Source organism: Thalassophryne amazonica, chromosome 1 (assembly GCF_902500255.1).
Source record: "Thalassophryne amazonica chromosome 1, fThaAma1.1, whole genome shotgun sequence".
Classification (NCBI taxonomy): Eukaryota; Metazoa; Chordata; class Actinopteri; order Batrachoidiformes; family Batrachoididae; genus Thalassophryne; species Thalassophryne amazonica.
The window spans coordinates 64,524,626-64,543,026 of NC_047103.1; the positions used below are offsets into that span (position 1 = coordinate 64,524,626).

At 39.7% G+C, this 18,401-nt stretch overlaps 1 protein-coding gene across 2 annotated transcripts in view; it reads right to left on the bottom strand.

The window, feature by feature from the left end:
• Positions 1-4,599: 4,599 nt before the first annotated feature.
• dcaf11 (ddb1 and cul4 associated factor 11) overlaps positions 4,600-18,401 on the bottom strand; it is a 76,204-nt gene continuing 62,402 nt past the window's right edge. For both annotated transcript variants that reach the window (XM_034171260.1, XM_034171252.1), the window contains 4 exons: positions 9,191-9,344; positions 8,904-9,056; positions 7,738-7,844; positions 4,600-7,250 (listed from right to left, as the gene is read on the bottom strand). In XM_034171260.1, coding sequence (XP_034027151.1) covers positions 7,119-7,250; positions 7,738-7,844; positions 8,904-9,056; positions 9,191-9,344 — 546 coding nt within the window. In that variant the 3' untranslated portion in view covers positions 4,600-7,118. The remainder of the gene's footprint in view (positions 7,251-7,737; positions 7,845-8,903; positions 9,057-9,190; positions 9,345-18,401) is intronic.

Here is an 18,401-nt window from a genome sequence, read left to right on the forward strand (position 1 = left end):
TCCCTTTGGGGACAATAAAGTTTTTTCTATTCTATTCTGTTCTATGGTGTTTGGCCTATATATCGCATACCAGGTATCATGGATCAGTTTGGATATGTCAAAATACTTGAAGAGGTCATGTTGCCTTTTGCTGAATAGGACATGCCCTTGAAATGGGTGTTTCAACAAGACAGTGACCCCAAGCACACTAATAAACAAGCAAAATCTTGGTTCCAAACCAACAAAATTAATGCCTCACAGATGTGAAGAAATCATGAAAAACTGGTTATACAACTAAATACTAGTTTAGTGATTCACAGGATTGCTAAAACAGCAGTTTGAACATAATAGTTTGGAGTTTGTAGCGTCAACAGCAGATGCTACTATTATTGTGAACACCCCCTTTTCTACTTTTTTTTTTACTAATAGCCCAATTTCATAGCCTTAAGAGTGTGCATATCATGAATGCTTGGTCTTGTTGGATTTGTGAGAATTTATTGAATCTACTGGTACCTTGTTTCCCATGTAACAATAAGAAATACAACCCCTGGCAATAATTATGGAATCACCGGCCTCGGAGGATGTTCATTCAGTTGTTTAATTTTGTAGAAAAAAAGCAGATCACAGACATGACACAAAACTAAAGTCATTTCAAATGGCAACTTTCTGGCTTTAAGAAACACTATAAGCAATCAGGAAAAATAATTGTGGCAGTCAGTAACGGTTACTTTTTTAGACCAAGCAGAGGGAAAAAAATATGGACTCACTCAATTCTGAGGAAAAAATTATGGAATCACCCTGTAAATTTTCATCCCCAAAACTAACACCTGCATCAAATCAGATCTGCTCGTTAATCTGCATCTAAAAAGGAGTGATCACACCTTGGAGAGCTGTTGCACCAAGTGGACTGACATGAATCATGGCTCCAACATGAGAGATGTCAATTGAAACAAAGGAGAGGGTTAGGGTTAGGGTTAGTTGGGGTTAGGGTTAGGGTTAGTTAGTCACGCAATGTTGCAAAAGATGTTTGTTGTTCACAGTCAGCTGTGTCTAAACTCTAGACCAAATACAAACAACATGGGAAGGCTGTTAAAGGCAAACATACTGGTAGACCAAGGAAGACATCAAAGCGTCAAGACAGAAAACTTAAAGCAATATGTCTCAAAAATCGAAAATGCACAACAAATGAGGAACGAATGGGAGGAAACTGGAGTCAACGTCTGTGACCGAACTGTAAGAAACCGCCTAAAGGAAATGGGATTTACATACAGAAAAGCTAAACGAAAGCCATCATTAACACCTAAACAGAAAAAAACAAGGTTACAATGGGCTAAGGAAAAGCAATCGTGGACTGTGGATGACTGGATGAAAGTCATATTCAGTGATGAATCTCGAATCTGCATTGGGCAAGGTGATGATGCTGGAACTTTTGTTTGGTGCCGTTCCAGTGAGATTTATAAAGATGACTGCCTGAAGAGAACATGTAAATTTCCACAGTCATTGGTGATATGGGGCTGCATGTCAGGTAAAGGCACTGGGGAGATGGCTGTCATTACATCATTAATAAATGCACAAGTTTACATTGATATTTTGGACAGTTCTTATCCCATCAATTGAAAGGATGTTTGGGGATGATGAAATCATTTTTCAAGATGATAATGCATCTTGCCATAGAGCAAAAACTGTGAAAACATTCCTTGCAAAAAGACACATAGGGTCAATGTCATGGCCTGTAAATAGTCCGGATCTTAATCCAATTGAAAATCTTTGGTGGAAGCTGAAGAAAATGGTCCATGACAAGGCTCCAACCTGCAAAGCTGATCTGGCAACAGCAATCAGAGAAAGTTGGAGCCAGATTGATGAAGAGTACTGTTTGTCACTCATTAATTCCATGCCTCAGAGACTGCAAGCTGTTATAAAAGCCAGAGGTGGTGCAACAAAATACTAGTGATGTGTTGGAGCGTTCTTTTGTTTTTCATGATTCCATAATTTTTTCCTCAGAATTGAGTGATTCCATATTTTTTTTCCCTCTGCTTGGTCTAAAAAAGTAACCGTTACTGACTGCCACAATTTTTTTTCCTGATTTCTTACAGTGTTTCTTAAAGCCAGAAAGTTGCCATTTGAAATGACTTTAGTTTTGTGTCATGTCTGTGATCTGCTTTTTTTTTCTACAAAATTAAACAACTGAGTGAACATCCTCCGAGGCCGGGGATTCCATAATTTTTGCCAGGGGTTGTATACTCAAAACCTGGATTAATCTTTTTAGTCACATAGCACTACTATTATTCTGAACACTACTGTAGGTTGAAGAGGATTTGCAAATCATTGTATTGTTTTTATTTACATTTTACACCTCTCCCCAACTTCATTGCAATTGGGGTTGTATATCCATCTATATAATTGCAAACATGTGAATGTGTTAAATGTTCATCATTGTGTCTCTGATGTGCACATCACTCTGATGACTTCTTGTTTTCACACTATTAATGGTTCCCTGCGTCACCTTTACATGTCCACAGTGGAACAATAGCTGTAGAAACGTGTGTACAACAGCCTGGAGTTTTGTGTGACACACTGCACATTTCCACGCTCACGTCACTTATGATACATTTGCATGTGAATGTGGAGATGGGTGTATGGTAAGTTTTTGTGCGTAAGCACGCTTTGTACATGAGGCCCCAAGACCCTATGATAAGCAACCTGATAGGTCTGTCTTTTTTATGTTATGGTCATTGTACATGTGAAAAGATGGGAATACAGGAAGATGACTGGCCCTAAGCTATCTATCACAGTGGTTCCCAACCGTGGTACGCCAACTGAACTGGTCCTCTGAGCAGCCCTAACCTGTACACTCTCCATCTCTCCCTGTTCCCACGGCTATTGTTCCACTGTGGACATGTAAAGGTGACGCAGGGAACCTTTAACAGTGTGAAAACAAGAAGTCATCAAAGTGACGTGCACATGAGAGACACACTGATGAACATTTAACACCCCTACCTGTTTGCAATTGTACAGATGGATATAAAAGCATGTGCAAAGTGATGAGTAAAATGGCAACATGGAACACGAGGATTTACTTCCAAATGAGGATAATTGGCTCTGAAACCAATTTCGATTACCAAGGCCACTGTTACTGGCGGTGCACAGAACTGCAGTCGGCCCAAAGCGCAATACGATGTGGACCCAGGGTTGTGTGCACATATGTGCTGACCACGCTGGGCGTCCTGGCATCAGGGGCATTCCAGCGTGAGCTGCCTGATCAGTCAGGTGTGTGCCAGTCAACCTTGCAAGAGCCACCAGCTGTGTGGAACGCATTCATCTGAAAGTCATCCAGTTACATTCCAACATTACAGCGCATTTTGCAGCAAGAGCCGGTTTCCCAAATGTAATCAGAGCTATTAACTGCACACATATTGCTATAAAGGCCATAAAAACCAGCGCAGACACATTTCAGGACGTGCACATTCAAATTTTTTAAAATTATTATTATTGACTTTTTCATTTTGCTTGATGAGGTGAAGCACTTCTTAACAGGCTTCCTGTGTTTAGTATTTGTCAATAAACACATGTGTAAATTGTGAATGTCACACTGCCAGCAGAGGCGCGCCTCACCTTTTTAAAGTCAGTGTGTGCGCGCTGTTCTGCGCGTCAGTCTCACACACGCACACTCTCTGTAGCTCCCACAAACATTTTTCCAGTTTCATGATTAAAATCCTTTTATTAGAGCACTGAATAAACTGTTCCTGCGTGTCTCCACAATTTTTTTTCTGCGTTCATGTCTGATGTGACATCATGGGGAATCCCTGCTCAAAGGGCCTATTTACATAAAATTGCATATTTAAATTGGGTGGGATGCACAAACGGAACGTGCGTGGATTCATGTCTACGCACACTTTGATACATCTGAATGTATTTGTGCTTTCGCCAGATTCAGGGTTTTGGCGTACGCCAGCTTTTAGTAGAAAGTCCACATTGCTCTTGAGGCCCCTGGAGTGCTGATCTGGGACAATCACAAATCTGGACACTCAGATTCCTCTCTCAGCTTCTCAAGTCCTGCAGTCCGGGAATCATTCTGTAGAGATCTTCCACTGTATGAATGAACAACAAAGCTGCTTTTCCTGTGTGTGTCTTCATGCTACAACTTCCTGCTGTATTGATTGTCTGCAAAAACCACTGCTGCTGCATTTGGTCTTAGTGGCTCCAGCTTTAATTTGTAACTGCAGCCACAAAGACCAATTTGGTTAGAAATCTATCCGTGGTGATAACTGAGTCCCCACATACACACCTTACATAGATACACTTTCAAAATGAATTTGCCTCAAATAATTTCATCTTAACAAGCTTGTTAGGTCACTTGAAATATTTTAATTTCTATATATATTTATTGAAAATCAACAGTGAAACAATAAATTTGACTAAAAAAAAAAAAAATAATAACTGTAGTTCACTCTCAACATATGAAACTGTGTATCTGTGTTATTTATTTGAGCATTTTTGCCTTTAATTAATACAGCAGTAAGGAAACAGAACAGGTATATTCAACCACACACATTTTGCAGTTTGTATGTAGCTGATTAAACTCACCATCAGCTACTGCTGAGTGAGTAAAACACAAACATATTCAAGAAAGGCTTTATTGTTACTGTAAAACAGAGTGAAATGTGGGCTTTGATAGAAACATTCAAAAATTGCATATACAGACAAGTGTGTAACTTTGATCCCCCCCCCCCACACACACACACACTTTCCCAGGTTAAACATTGTCTCACACATTCAAATCTTTTCAAAAGGATACAGCCTTACATTGGCAAAGTGCATGTTTTTTTTTTCCATTAGCTTGAAGCTCGTGCCCCCACATTTGAATTGTAAGCATAAAAAAGTCAGATTTGTAGATGCAGATGTATGTGACAAAGGTCTACTCTTTGGACTGAACACCTTCCTTCTTGAGCAAGAAGGCCTAAAGTTGACATCACTGCATTGTCACAGAATGAAGTCTTTTTGTTTAGGTCAGGTTTTAGTTTTTTCCTGCAAGTTAATTTACACGATATGGCGTGGTGGATGTAGCGGCAATAAACCTTCATGACACCCGAGTTTCTGAGGTGTGACATTTGTGTTGTCCACGCTATTCAGATAAACACTCGAGTTTAACCCTTCTTCTGTTTGCACCTTGCAGCTGTTTTGTCCTTAACTTTATAGAACACAACTATTGAGAGGGCCCTATCTTGACAATCTATTCCACATGATCCATAAGTCACACACATCCATTCTGGGTATGTTTGACCATACTTTATTATTTATGCGGTGCATAAATCAGAGCAGACTGGTGCGCTGGATGACGAGGGGTTGGACAAAGCCACCTAATTAGTCATACGTGTGTTGTGGTCATACCATAAAACCAGCCAGAGTGTCATCCTCCATAACCTTTAGGACAAAAGTGTGTCATGTGACTGTGTGGGGCAATTAGGAGGAGACATTCAAAAGTGAGATGTTTTCTGGCGTGGACAAGACTGAGCAGGCTCAAAGTGCGTGTGCTGAATCAGCAGGCAAAAGGGGCCTCACACTGGAATGTAGTGACTGCTACAACAGGTGCATTAACACCTGTTAATCCTTGATGTGTGAAGATTGTTCACAGACCACTGTGCCTGTGCCATGCATGTAAGGTGCAGGTGTTTCAGCCTGGTTCTCGCTCACAAATTCCTGAATAAATGGAAGCACTGAGACCTGTCACATGCAGTGCTTTTTAAGATAAGTTAAAAACTGTTCACACTGACTAAGTAGAACTGTGCCATCATGCACTTTTCCTGTTCAAGCTGACTTGTGTGGTGACTTTTTGCAATGTATTTTGTTTGTGTGTGTTGTAGCATGGGTTATTACGCTTCTTGATGTACTATCAGCAAACTACATTTTTGTGTCACCCATGTTTATAATCCAGATCCAGCCAGCCTGTGAAAACTGAATGTTGCCGCCCCCCCGTCTGCACTCAAACTCCAGACCAGCCCAGCTAGCTGCATGGAGCAAATAATGTGGTGTAAAAATCTAGTACAAACAGTTATGCCAGTTTTGTATTTTCACAATTAGTTATTACTTTTATTCTGTTTAACGGTTATTTTCAATTAAGTTTTAGTGTGTGTGAAAGCAGGGTGTTTGGGCTTCACAAACCCGCTTATGTACGGTATATCTGAGTACTGCACCCATTAATACTATAAATGCACTACACTTGATTTCAGACTAGGTGTTTGCTGGTCTAAGGTGCAGTTGCATTCTGCTGGCACATGATACTGACACACCTCATTTTAAGATCAACACACCTGTGGGAGCACAGCTAAGTGCAAATCTACTTGTGATTTCCACAACGTGGGCGCTGTGCATGAAGAAAACCAGAACCTCCTTAATGCTTGTGTTGCATGCTTCTTTGTGCCAGGTTGAAAATGGGGCCAAATATCTTTACAGATGTTACAATTAAATAACTCTTTGACCTCCTCTTTAAAAGGAACCAACATATGCTGCATTTCAGGCTATTGCACTCTGCAAATGCTCTTTGATAGAAGGCCACATTTTGTTAAAAATGGACAGCTGCATGAGCGCTTTATTATGTATTCAGTCTTTGAAGGCGACAGCTCCTGCCAGGACACAGCTTGTTTTGATCAAAACAGTTAAGCCAAATCAGAACACTGGCAACTATCTGAATGCACTCCCTGAATGCTCTTATCATTAAAATACTATACATTTATACAGAATTAGCACTGTCCCTGCCTCCCTGCAATGTCCAACACTGATATTTACTCAACCAATTTAACATCAATTTTCAATAGTACAAGTATTAAACTCATGTCATATCTTGAACTTTAGCACATTTTTCTTTCAGTGATCCAGGCCAAAGTAAAAACCTTTTAACAGTGAGACAGGAAAAGAAAGAAAGAAAAAAATAACATCCCAGTCCACCTTAATCTGGACTACTGACAGTTAACAACTAGTGCTTCCAAATTAACACTTCACAGCCACACTATCAATGTTCTTATTAATATCCAGCATTGTATTTAAAAGATACACAAGTCTCTCAGAGTCCTTGTGAGGTTATCGTCTCCTTGGTACCAGCCTCGCCTTGTCCGTGGTGATGTCACACGTCTGACATCTTTTCCTTATTCATTCTTCTCCTCTGCTGATCTCACATCTCTTGCTGAAGCCCAGCTGTCGCTCTCTCTCCCTCTGTCTCTCTCCTCCTCCAGAGGATGGGTTTGTCTGTGCTCCCACATTCGAATCGCTCCGTCCCACTGTGGACAAACGGGGGGTTAAACACGGGTCAGCACTTCCTTTACCAGGGGAGGAACAGACTGGACACATTTTTTAAATGGTAGAATATGTCGTTACACAAACGACACAAAATGACCTCGGACATACAGTAAGAGACAGCGAGACACCTCTGCCTCAGACTGAATGTCTTTTTTGAATAAATCTGTCAACCAAACGGCTCCTGAACACTTTAGAAATCAGACAGATTGTTTATCGTACTGGAATTAGATCTTACTGTAGCAAAATGCAGCCATAATTAAAACCGTGGGATGCTGACTATTCATACAAGCAGCATTTTACAGACCAGTAATTATTTGGACTTTGAAAATGTAGTGAGAGAATAAGATTAGATTAAATTAATTGAAAGAAAATGATGTGCGTGTTTGTAATTAAACAAGCCTGATACATCTGTAGAGGTTGAATATGGTCAAGTTTTTATTTATGCCCCCCTCATAAATGTGTACTCACGGAGCTGCTGATGATGTTATCCTCGTAGGGATGCCAACTGACATCCCTCACGCACGCGTCGTGGCCTGACAGCTTGGATATCACACTTCCTGTCAATACATCATAAACTGGGACAGAAACACAAAGAATATCACAGGGTGAACTACTTTTACACTTGAGCTGTTTATCAAGTGCCTTTAATCCTCTGTTCATGTTTTTACACACACAGAGTGCTGGCCTTGGTGTCCACGAGATCGAGGCTGCCGACATAAAAGAAAGCGACAAAATCTCACTTCAGGCTACAAGTAATGCTGAACACATCTGCTCCTCAGTTCCGTCAGGCCAATGGTAATAAAATTATTTCCCTCGACAGTTGCAGACATGTCCAGCAGGTGGTAGAGACGTATATGTTATACCACAGAAGGAAAACAAACTTGATATATATGATAGTTCTGTGCTGGATCCATATCCATCAACAAATGAGTTTGTACTCATTACACTGATCAACAATTTTTGTTTTTTTATTGCTTGGACCTTGAGAACTGATTTAGGGTAATTTTGGGGTGCTGAATCAGAATCTGAGCTCAGATTTACTCTGTCACATCATGTTTTTTTTTGCAATCTGCATGTTCTGTATTTATGGATTACGCCAAAGTTGCTTATTTACTCACAAATCTGATGCCATTAATCATGCACAAAACTAATCATGCACATTTCACGAACCTCGTGAAATGTGTACAAGAGCCGTAATATCATTTATGGCGCTGAAGAGGTGTGAATTATGAGAAACATGTTTTCATATCTCAAAAATGTGATGTGATTGGCAAAATCAAACACAAGATTGAGCACCCCCAAATTATGCAAAATCCGTTGAAAAACTCCATGAAAGACACATTGTGTTGACCAGTGTTACACATCCTTTAAATGAGAAGAATTACATCATGGTAGCATTTACTGTTTATGAGTTATTGTGTTAAACTAGAATAGATAAATAGATACTACTATAATATAATACTATAATATATAATAATATAATACTATACTACTATAATACTAAATAGATCTTGTTAACTGTTGCAGCAAGGCAACAGCAGCGGCTGAAGGATGGTCAGAGGTTGCGCTGTGGAAAATTGTGCAACTCTGCAATAATATGATGTAGAAACAGAAAAGCACACGGTGAGACTCACTGATGATTTTGCCAGTGGAGCAGCCAGAGTAGATGAACCTCTGCCCAGTGCTGAATTCTGGAGAGAAACGGCAGCGGATGAGCGTGTGCAGAACACCATGACCACGGTACGTCATCACTGACGTGTCGCCTGCCAGTTTGTGTCTCTTCAATGCTGCAAAGTACAGAAGGTCCAACAAGTCAACAAACATGACATTTTCTGAGTGGACACTGGATTTTTTTTTTTTTTTTTTTTTTTTTAATGCTCCTGATTCATTGAGCTGCATTACGTTGTCATCTTCTCCTCACCTCTCTGAGGAACCTGCTGCCAGCGGTAATCCCAGTTTTGTTGCGTGACAGCGAGGCGAGAAGCCGCCAACCCTTCCTTGGGTGAGAACTTCCTGATATCCCACAGCTTGATGGACTGATCCTTCGAATTGCTAATCAAATAGCGGGCATCACCCTGACAGCCAGCAAGAAAGCAGTGAGACCAGATTTAGCGTTCAGAATCAAACAAAGCTGCCATGAAACACTATATGCACGAGAAAATAACAGGAGACAGGGCAGCTGGTGATGTAAGCCATGTTCAGATGCTGTGCTGACAGAATGGATGACCTCAAACAACAAAAGCAATATTCTTGTTGGCTCAGAACCTGTTATTTTAAAACTTCTCAAGTTTGTTCAGAAAGTCAAACCCAAAGTAATTAACAATTAAAATGACCATCACTGGCAACTTTTGTTTGAGTGCATCTGTTCAATTGCTTGTTAACAAAAACAGCTAATCAGCCAGTCACATGGCAGCAACTCTATATGTGATGAAGACAATTTGCTGAAGTTCAAACGGAGCCTCAGAATGAGGAAGAAATGGGATTTAAGTGACTTTGAATGTGGCATGGTTGTTGGTGACAGATGAGCTGGTCTGAGTATTTCAGAAATTGCTGATCAACTGGGATTTTCACAGACAACTATCTCCAGGAATGCCCCAGAAAAAGGTCAGAAAAAGACAAGATATCCAGTGAGCGAATCCAGCCGGTTCCGGGTCGGTGGCATGGGAAATGGACGCGTAACTCAGAGCTCTTGCCAGAAAATCACAAACTTATCCCCAAACTAAGACAACTCGAAATTCAACACTGAAAGATAAACATAAAAAAAAAGTGGAAGATGACAAACACGGAGACCTCAAAACAAAAGCCAAAAATGATTCAGAAATGGATGAAGAAGGTACCACTCGAGAGGACATGGTAACGGCGCATGCTAAGGGAGCTAAGCTAACAGCTATTACATGGCAGGATGGGCTGGGCAGCATAACAAAAGAAATACGAGAACTTAAACAAGAAATGAAAAGCGACTTTGCGACGCTCAAAGATGAAGTTAAATCAGACTTAAAGCAGGAATTCAGTATGTTTAAAGAACAGGTTGACCAGATGTCGGAAAACACAAAAGAACTTTCAGAGCAGAAACAAGCTTTGGAAGAGGCGCAAAAGCAAATAGAAGAACTGGAAGAACTGAGTATTGAGTCAAAACGAGCCCTCCTCTCTGCTTTGGAAGTGCAACGGGATATGAAAGAGAAGTTACTGACTTGGAAGGAAGATCGAGGAGAAACAATATCCGAATCTTCGGGGTACCAGAGGGAGCGGAGGGGGACTCATTCCCCTGCTATGTGGAGAACATGCTGTAGAGGGAATTGGAGCTACTGACTGAGACCCGTCTCTCAATTCAATGGGCACACAGGGGAATAGCTGGATGCCCTGGACCTGGAGCAGTGCCCAGGTCGATCATTGTGAACTTTCTGGAATTCGATACTACAGAGTCCCTTCTTAAGAAAGCATGGAAGAAATGAATACAAGTGAATGATAAACCACTGTTTTTTGACCACGACTACCCCAGTGAGGCAGTTAAAAAACATAAAGCATACAGTGGCATTAAAAAGGTACCGAAGACACACGGTATTAAAATCCAAACACCGATGACAAGAATCAGAATCCACTGGCAAGACAGGCCAAAAACCTATGGCAGTGAAAGAGATGTGGGAGAGAGGACTTGACATGGAGATGGGAGAAGAACAAGAGGATGGATTCGACAATAGGATCAAAGAAGTGTTTCCATGGGAGAGGAACCAGGAGTCATCTGTGAGGAGAGGAGCCAGTCAGAGAGCAAGAGAGAGGCTTCAGGAGTTTCAAAGATCAGGTGAAATATAAATAAAGGGAGATGGTTGCAAGCAGACATTGTTCGCACGGGTATCATTGACTGAAATATAAAAATATATTTTTAATACGAAGTTAAAGTATAAGTATAGTTTTAAGTTTGTGAATAAACAGTATTATTATTATTTTATATCAATTTTGATTTGTCTTTTGCCTTTATTTGGTAATTGTTAACCCCTTACAAATTGTCACATGGGCAAACAAACCTATTTTTATTTATACTGGATAGATATTCTGATTTAGCTACAATCTACCTCCCTATCTAAACTATCGGCTCTAAAGCACAATTTTGGTGAGACAATCGAAAACTGTTGGACTAGTGTAGAATGAAGGGGAGACTCATTTGAGAGTCCAACTCTACAACTACTGAGGAGCCCTCGTTTCCTAGGAGGCTCTACCCCTCCTCCACCAACAGGACATTGAGACCAGTTAAAAGTCCTTGGACTTATCGGATACAGGTTCACAACTGTTCTTTTTATGTTATAGTTCTTATTGTTAAGTGTGTTTTTCGTGGCAATGTGACAAATAAGAATCACTATTATGTTAAATATACAACCCCTGGCAAAAATTATGGAATCACCGGCCTCGGAGGATGTTCATTCAGTTGTTTAATTTTGTAGAAAAAAAGCAGATCACAGACATGACACAAAACTAAAGTCATTTCAAATGGCAACTTTCTGGCTTTAAGAAACTATAAGAAATCAGGAAAAAAAAATGTGGCAGTCAGTAACGGTTACTTTTTTAGACCAAGCAGAGGGAAAAAATATGGAATCACTCAGTTCTGAGGAAAAAATTATGGAATCATGAAAAACAAAAGAACGCTCCAACACATCACTAGTATTTTGTTGCACCACCTCTGGCTTTTATAACAGCTTGCAGTCTCTGAGGCATGGACTTAATGAGTGACAAACTGTACTCTTCATCAATCTGGCTCCAACTTTCTCTGATTGCTGTTGCCAGATCAGCTTTGCAGGTTGGAGCCTTGTCATGGACCATTTTCTTCAGCTTCCACCAAAGATTTTCAATTGGATTAAGATCCGGACTATTTGCAGGCCATGACATTGACCCTATGTGTCTTTTTGCAAGGAATGTTTTCACAGTTTTTGCTCTATGGCAAGATGCATTATCATCTTGAAAAATGATTTCATCATCCCCAAACATCCTTTCAATTGATGGGATAAGAAAAGTGTTCAACATATCAACGTAAACGTGCATTTATTGATCATGTAATAACAGCCATCTCCCCAGTGCCTTTACCTGACATGCAGCCCCATATCATCAATGACTGTGGAAATTTACATGTTCTCTTCAGGCAGTCATCTTTATAAATCTCATTGGAACGGCACCAAACAAAAGTTCCAGCATCATCACCTTGCCCAGTGCAGATTCGTGATTCATCACTGAATATGACTTTCATCTAGTCATCCACAGTCCATGACTGCTTTTCCTTAGCCCATTGTAACCTTGTTTTTTTCTGTTTAGGTGTTAATGATGGCTTTCGTTTAGCTTTTCTGTATGTAAATCCCATTTCCTTTAGGCGGTTTCTTACAGTTCGGTCACAGACGTTGACTCCAGTTTCCTCCCATTCGTTCCTCATTTGTTTTGTTGTGCATTTTCAATTTTTGAGACATATTGCTTTAAGTTTTCTGTCTTGATGCTTTGATGTCTTCCTTGGTCTACCAGTATGTTTGCCTTCAACAACCCTCCCATGTTGTTTGTATTTGGTCCAGAGTTTAGACACAGCTGACTGTGAACAACCAACATCTTTTGCAACATTGCATGGTGATTTACCCTCTTTTAACAGTTTGATAATCCTCTCCTTTGTTTCAACTGACATCTCTCATGTTGGAGCCATGATTCATGTCAGTCCACTTGGTGCAACAGCTTTCCAAGGTGTGATCACTCCTTTTTAGATGCAGACTAACGAGCAGATCTGATTTGATACAGGTGTTAGTTTTGGGGATGAAAATTTACAGGGTGATTCCATAATTTATTCCTCAGAATTGTGTGAGTCCATATTTTTTTCCCTCTGCTAGGTCTAAAAAAGTAACCGTTACTGACTGCCACAATTTTTTTTTTTTTGATTTCCTATAGTGTTTCTTAAAGCCGTAAAGTTGCCATTTGAAATGACTTTAGTTTTGTGTCATGTCTGTGATCTGCTTTTTTTCAACAAAAATTAAACAACTGAATGAACATCCTCCGAGACCGGTGATTCCATAATTTTTGCCAGTGGTTGTACAAATTAATCCTTTGAAAATAATATCACTGAATGTAAATGGACTGAATAATCCAATAAAAAGAAGAAAGGTTCTCAGTAAGCTTAAAAAGAAAATCTGAAATAATTTACTTGCAAGAATCACATCTCTCAAAGAACACGAAAAATTAAAAACTATGGGCTATAGAAATACATTTTTTAGCTCATTCAAAGAAAGTAATAAAAGGGGACTTGCAATCTTAATCTCTAATAATATCAAATTTTAATGTATAAAAGAAATAAAAGGTAAGGAAGGCAGATATATTACGATTAAAGGAAAGTTAGAGAAAGAACTGGTTACATTAGATTAGATTACATTAGTGTTCAGAATAATAGTAGTGCTATGTGACTAAAAGGATTAATCCAGGTTTTGAGTATATTTCTTAATATTACATGGGAAACAAGGTACCAGTAGATTCTCACAAATCCAATAAGACCAAGCATTAATGATATGCACACTCTTAAGGCTATGAAATTGGGCTATTAATAAAAAAAAAAGTAGAAAAGGGGGTGTTCACAATAATAGTAGCATCTGCTGTTGACACTGCAAACTCAAAACTATTATGTTCAAACTGCTTTTTTAGCAATCCTGTGAATCACTAAACTAGTATTTAGTTGTATAACCACAGTTTTTCATGATTTCTTCACATCTGCGAGGCATTAATTTTGTTGGTTTGGAACCAAGATTTTGCTCGTTTACTAGTGTGCTTGGGGTCATTGTCTTGTTGAAACACCCATTTCAAGGGCATGCCCTCTTCAGCATAAGGCAACATGACCTCTTCAAGTACTTTGACATATCCAAACTGATCCATGATACATGGTATGCGATATACAGGTCCAACACCATAGTAGGAGAAACTTGCCCATATCATGATGCTTGCACCACCATGCTTCACTGTCTTCACTGTGAACTGTGGCTTGAATTCAGAGTTTGGGGGTCGTCTCACAAACTGTCTGCGGCCCTTGGACCCAAAAAGAACAATTTTACTCTCATCAGTCCACAAAATATTCCTCCATTTCTCTTTAGGCCAGTTGATGTGTTGTTTGGCAAACTGTAACCGCTTCTGCACGTCTTTTATTTAACAGAGGGACTTTGCGGGGGATTCTTGCAAATAAATTAGCTTCACACAGGCGTCTTCTAACTGTCACAGCACTTACAGGTAACTCCAGACTGTCTTTGATCACCCTGGAGCTGATCAATGGGTGAGCCTTTGGCATTCTGGTTATTCTTCTATCCATTTTGATGGTTGTTTTCCATTTTCTTCCATGCGTCTCTGGTTTTTTTGTTCATTTTAAAACATTGGAGATCACTGTAGATGAACAGCCTATAATTTTTTGCACCTGCGTATAAGTTTTACCCTCTCCAATCAACTTTTTTAATCAAACTACACTGTTCTTCTGAACAATGTCTTGAACGTCCCATTTTCCTCAGGCTTTCAAAGAGAAAAGCATGTTCAACAGGTGCTGGCTGCATCCTTAAACAGGGGACACCTGATTAACACCTGTGTGTTCCACAAAATTGACGAACTCACTGACCGAATGCCACACTTATTATTGTGAACACCCCCTTTTCTACTTTTTTTTTTACTAATAGCCCAATTTCATAGCCTTAAGAATGTGCATATCATGAATGCTTGGTCTTGTTGGATTTGTGAGAATCTACTGAATCTACTGGTACCTTGTTTCCCATGTAACAATAAGAAATATACTCAAAACCTGGATTAATCTTTTTAGTCACATAGCACTACTATTATTCTGAACACTACTGTATGCCTCCCCAGAGTCGGATAAATCTTTTTACAAATTAGTATTTGATATCATTACTCAGTAGTCAGATGGGATATTAATTAGTGGAGGTGATTTTAAATATTGTTCTCAACCACTCTTTGGACACTACAAGCAAGAAAAGAGGTAGTAAAACCAACATAGCTCACTATATACAGACAAATTTGAAAGAATTGGGAATAATGGATGACTGGAGAGAGACCAATTGTTGAAAAGGGATTACACATTTTACTCAGCCCCACATTTGATTCACACGAGAATAGACTATTTCTTAATGAATAATGAAGCTAGATCCAGAATAACAGAAAGCAAGATAGGTGTGCCATGAATCACATAACTTACATGTACAGTATTATATTTAGGATATTTAACAGACATCACAATCCCAATTAAAGACCGATACTTGAAGATTCTTTTGGCGGCCATAAAAAAGCAATTACACGAAAGTGGTACAAGGCCACCGCTCCCACCTCAGACAATTGGAGAGAAACAGTGGATAACATTTATAACATGAAAAGAATTACACATATCATAAGACTACAACTATCAAAATGCAAAGAGCTGTGGGAAAAATGGACAGAATTCAAAGATTGGTGAAGTCTATGATCTATCTAACAATTCTATGTTAATATGTAATATGCTGTCACATGTCACTTTGTTTGGTTGTGTTATTGTTCGTTCAAATGTGTTTTGTTATGTTATAATGAAAAATAAAAACGATAAGTATTAAAAAAAGATATCCAGTGAGCGGCAGTGGTGTGGACGAAAGGTCAGAGGAGAATGGGCAGACTGGCTGAACGGGCGACTGCATGATGCCATCATGTCAATATGGACCAACATCTCTGAGGAATGTTTCCAACACCTTGTTGAATCTATGCCACAAAGAATTAAGGCAGTTCTGAAGGCGAAAGGGGCCCAAACTGGTACTGTAGAGGAAAAATTAATGTTTTTCTCATGTTGTCAGGGTCAGGGTCATCCCCCTCCTTGTTGATATAACACTTCACGTTCCTCCAACTTACGACTAAACATCTAATCATGGCCCTGACTGACTAAAGGCTATGTTTGCATTATGATTTTATTTTGTTATGGCGGAGGTCCTTAAAATAGGTCTCTGAGAATGGAACAGCAGAAGGCACGGGCGATACGTTGCATGCTATGTCTTTTCTGGGGCATCTCCAGATGTATCTGTTTCTGGTTTGATCAAAAACAAATCTTTCTGCATCGATATGTCTGACTCCTGAATGCTCCTTCACTGTTGGTCTCATTTTATGCTGAACATCATCACAGAAATTTCACAACAGTTTGGTGTCACAAACAGAATTTCAACATAATAACACTGGCAAGTGCAGACTCTTTTATTCTGCCTTGCCATGACATTGTTTGATGAAATCTAAAAGAACTTAAAATGTGGGTTAATGTTAAAATGGAATCAAATCTTTACAATGTTCGATGCCAGAAATGAGACTGAAGGAGCAGGGAGCTATCTTAATTCAAGTACTAAATTAAAGTACTAAAGTACTTCAAGCTATTTGCTGTTTGGTGAATTGAATTTAAACACCACTTTGTGTGTGCAGTGACTGAGTTTGAAAGAAATCCAGGAATCGAGATGAGGGGCCTAGGTTGGAGATTAGACCGTCTGCTAGATTCCTGAAGGGAAGTGGTGGGCCCGGTGTGTGGTGACACAGCCAGTCGCTCCACTCTGATCCGGGTCACGCAGGAATCGTGATTAGGCAATTTGCTTAGCCCATGTAGTCTGAAAGTCACCAATTTCAGACGAGTCTGACAAAGATCAGATAAGTAGCCTGACAAAGTCTGGTGAGGGGCTGTGCAGTCTATGGGCCTATGGAGACATTTCTGCAACTGAGGTGGCCGCATGAATACAAAAGTCTGAAGTGTGGTGAATACCAGGGGAGATGTCTTGGGGTGAGAAGAAAAATTGCTTCTGTTATTCAAGACCTGCAAGATGAGTACATGCCAGTGGGGAGAGCTGGTTTCTATTTTGCTTCTGGCACAGAAACGTCGGCACCAGTTACGAGTGAAATAAGCTGCAGATTATTCACTCTCTCTCAAACTGTGTGATGACTCATGAAATTTTAAGGACAGTAAAAGATTTCAGATGATGCTGTGGGAATTACTGAGGTGGATGTCTGTTGTTGCATTCTTTGTTGTGTATGTTGTGTGTCTGACTAAAGGGTGAGTGTGCTTAGTATTAAAATGGATAGCCAACAGTCCACTCCCGCCACAACCAAGTTTAGCAGTAATGTTAAAACTAACAAGAAATCTAGCAAGGAGGTGGATGTCGATGTGGAAAATGTAAATACAGAGCAGCTGCAAACAACAGAGAAAGGCAAAGATCTGAATGAGCGATATAAGAATGTTTTTGAGACAAGAGGTAGATGGCCATATGAAAACTCACTTAGAGAGTGCAAATTGGAGTTTGTGGAGAGTGTGTTGCTGCCAGATAAGTGCCCCCCTTCCTGGGATGTGAGTTACATGTTTGAGTCCATGAGCATACGGAAGCAGGTGGCAGCTCATGGGTGAACGGATGAACTGCAGCATGAATGGGTGAACCAGAAATTGAGAGAGACTATTCAGAAATATGCAGAGAAATGTGATGAGAGACATCTGCCTATTTTGGAGTCAGCATTGCAGACTAGGGCAGCTGAAATGATAAAGATTAATCAAAAACACCGTGACTGTATTGAGGCAAAGGTGAAAGCTATGATGTATGAATAGATAAAGAGACATCTTGCTAATGCTCAAAATCCTTGTATGTGCTGGGGCATTCTGGGTTGTTTGTGGAATGAGGATTTTCAGAATTTCTCTTTTTGACAGTATCCAAAACCATGTAGATAAATCTAACAAGCACATATCGAGAAAAGAGAAAAGACGGTTAGAGAATATAGACAGATCGTGCTGGAAACAGGGCGACACTAAAAGTGATCAGCTCAATTAGTTACTATAACTTGTTTCTAGAGTTTACTTCCAGTTAGCATAATGAGTTATGAAATTTCACCTTAACTTCATGAGTTATTTGCATTTCAACTCAAGGTTGCAAGCCAGTTCAATGAAATATAAATTTAAAAGTGTCAACATAATGTGTGTTTTAAATGGTAGTTAGATCTTTTTGAAGTTGAATTACTTATGTTTTAAGGCAGCAAATGAACTTGAGTTTTAAGTTGAATGAACCTGATAATTTTTACAGTGTACAGGAGATGATGAATTCCTGTGTCTGACTGCTGCTGTGAATGAATGCAGACAAGAGGCTGCAGGCAGA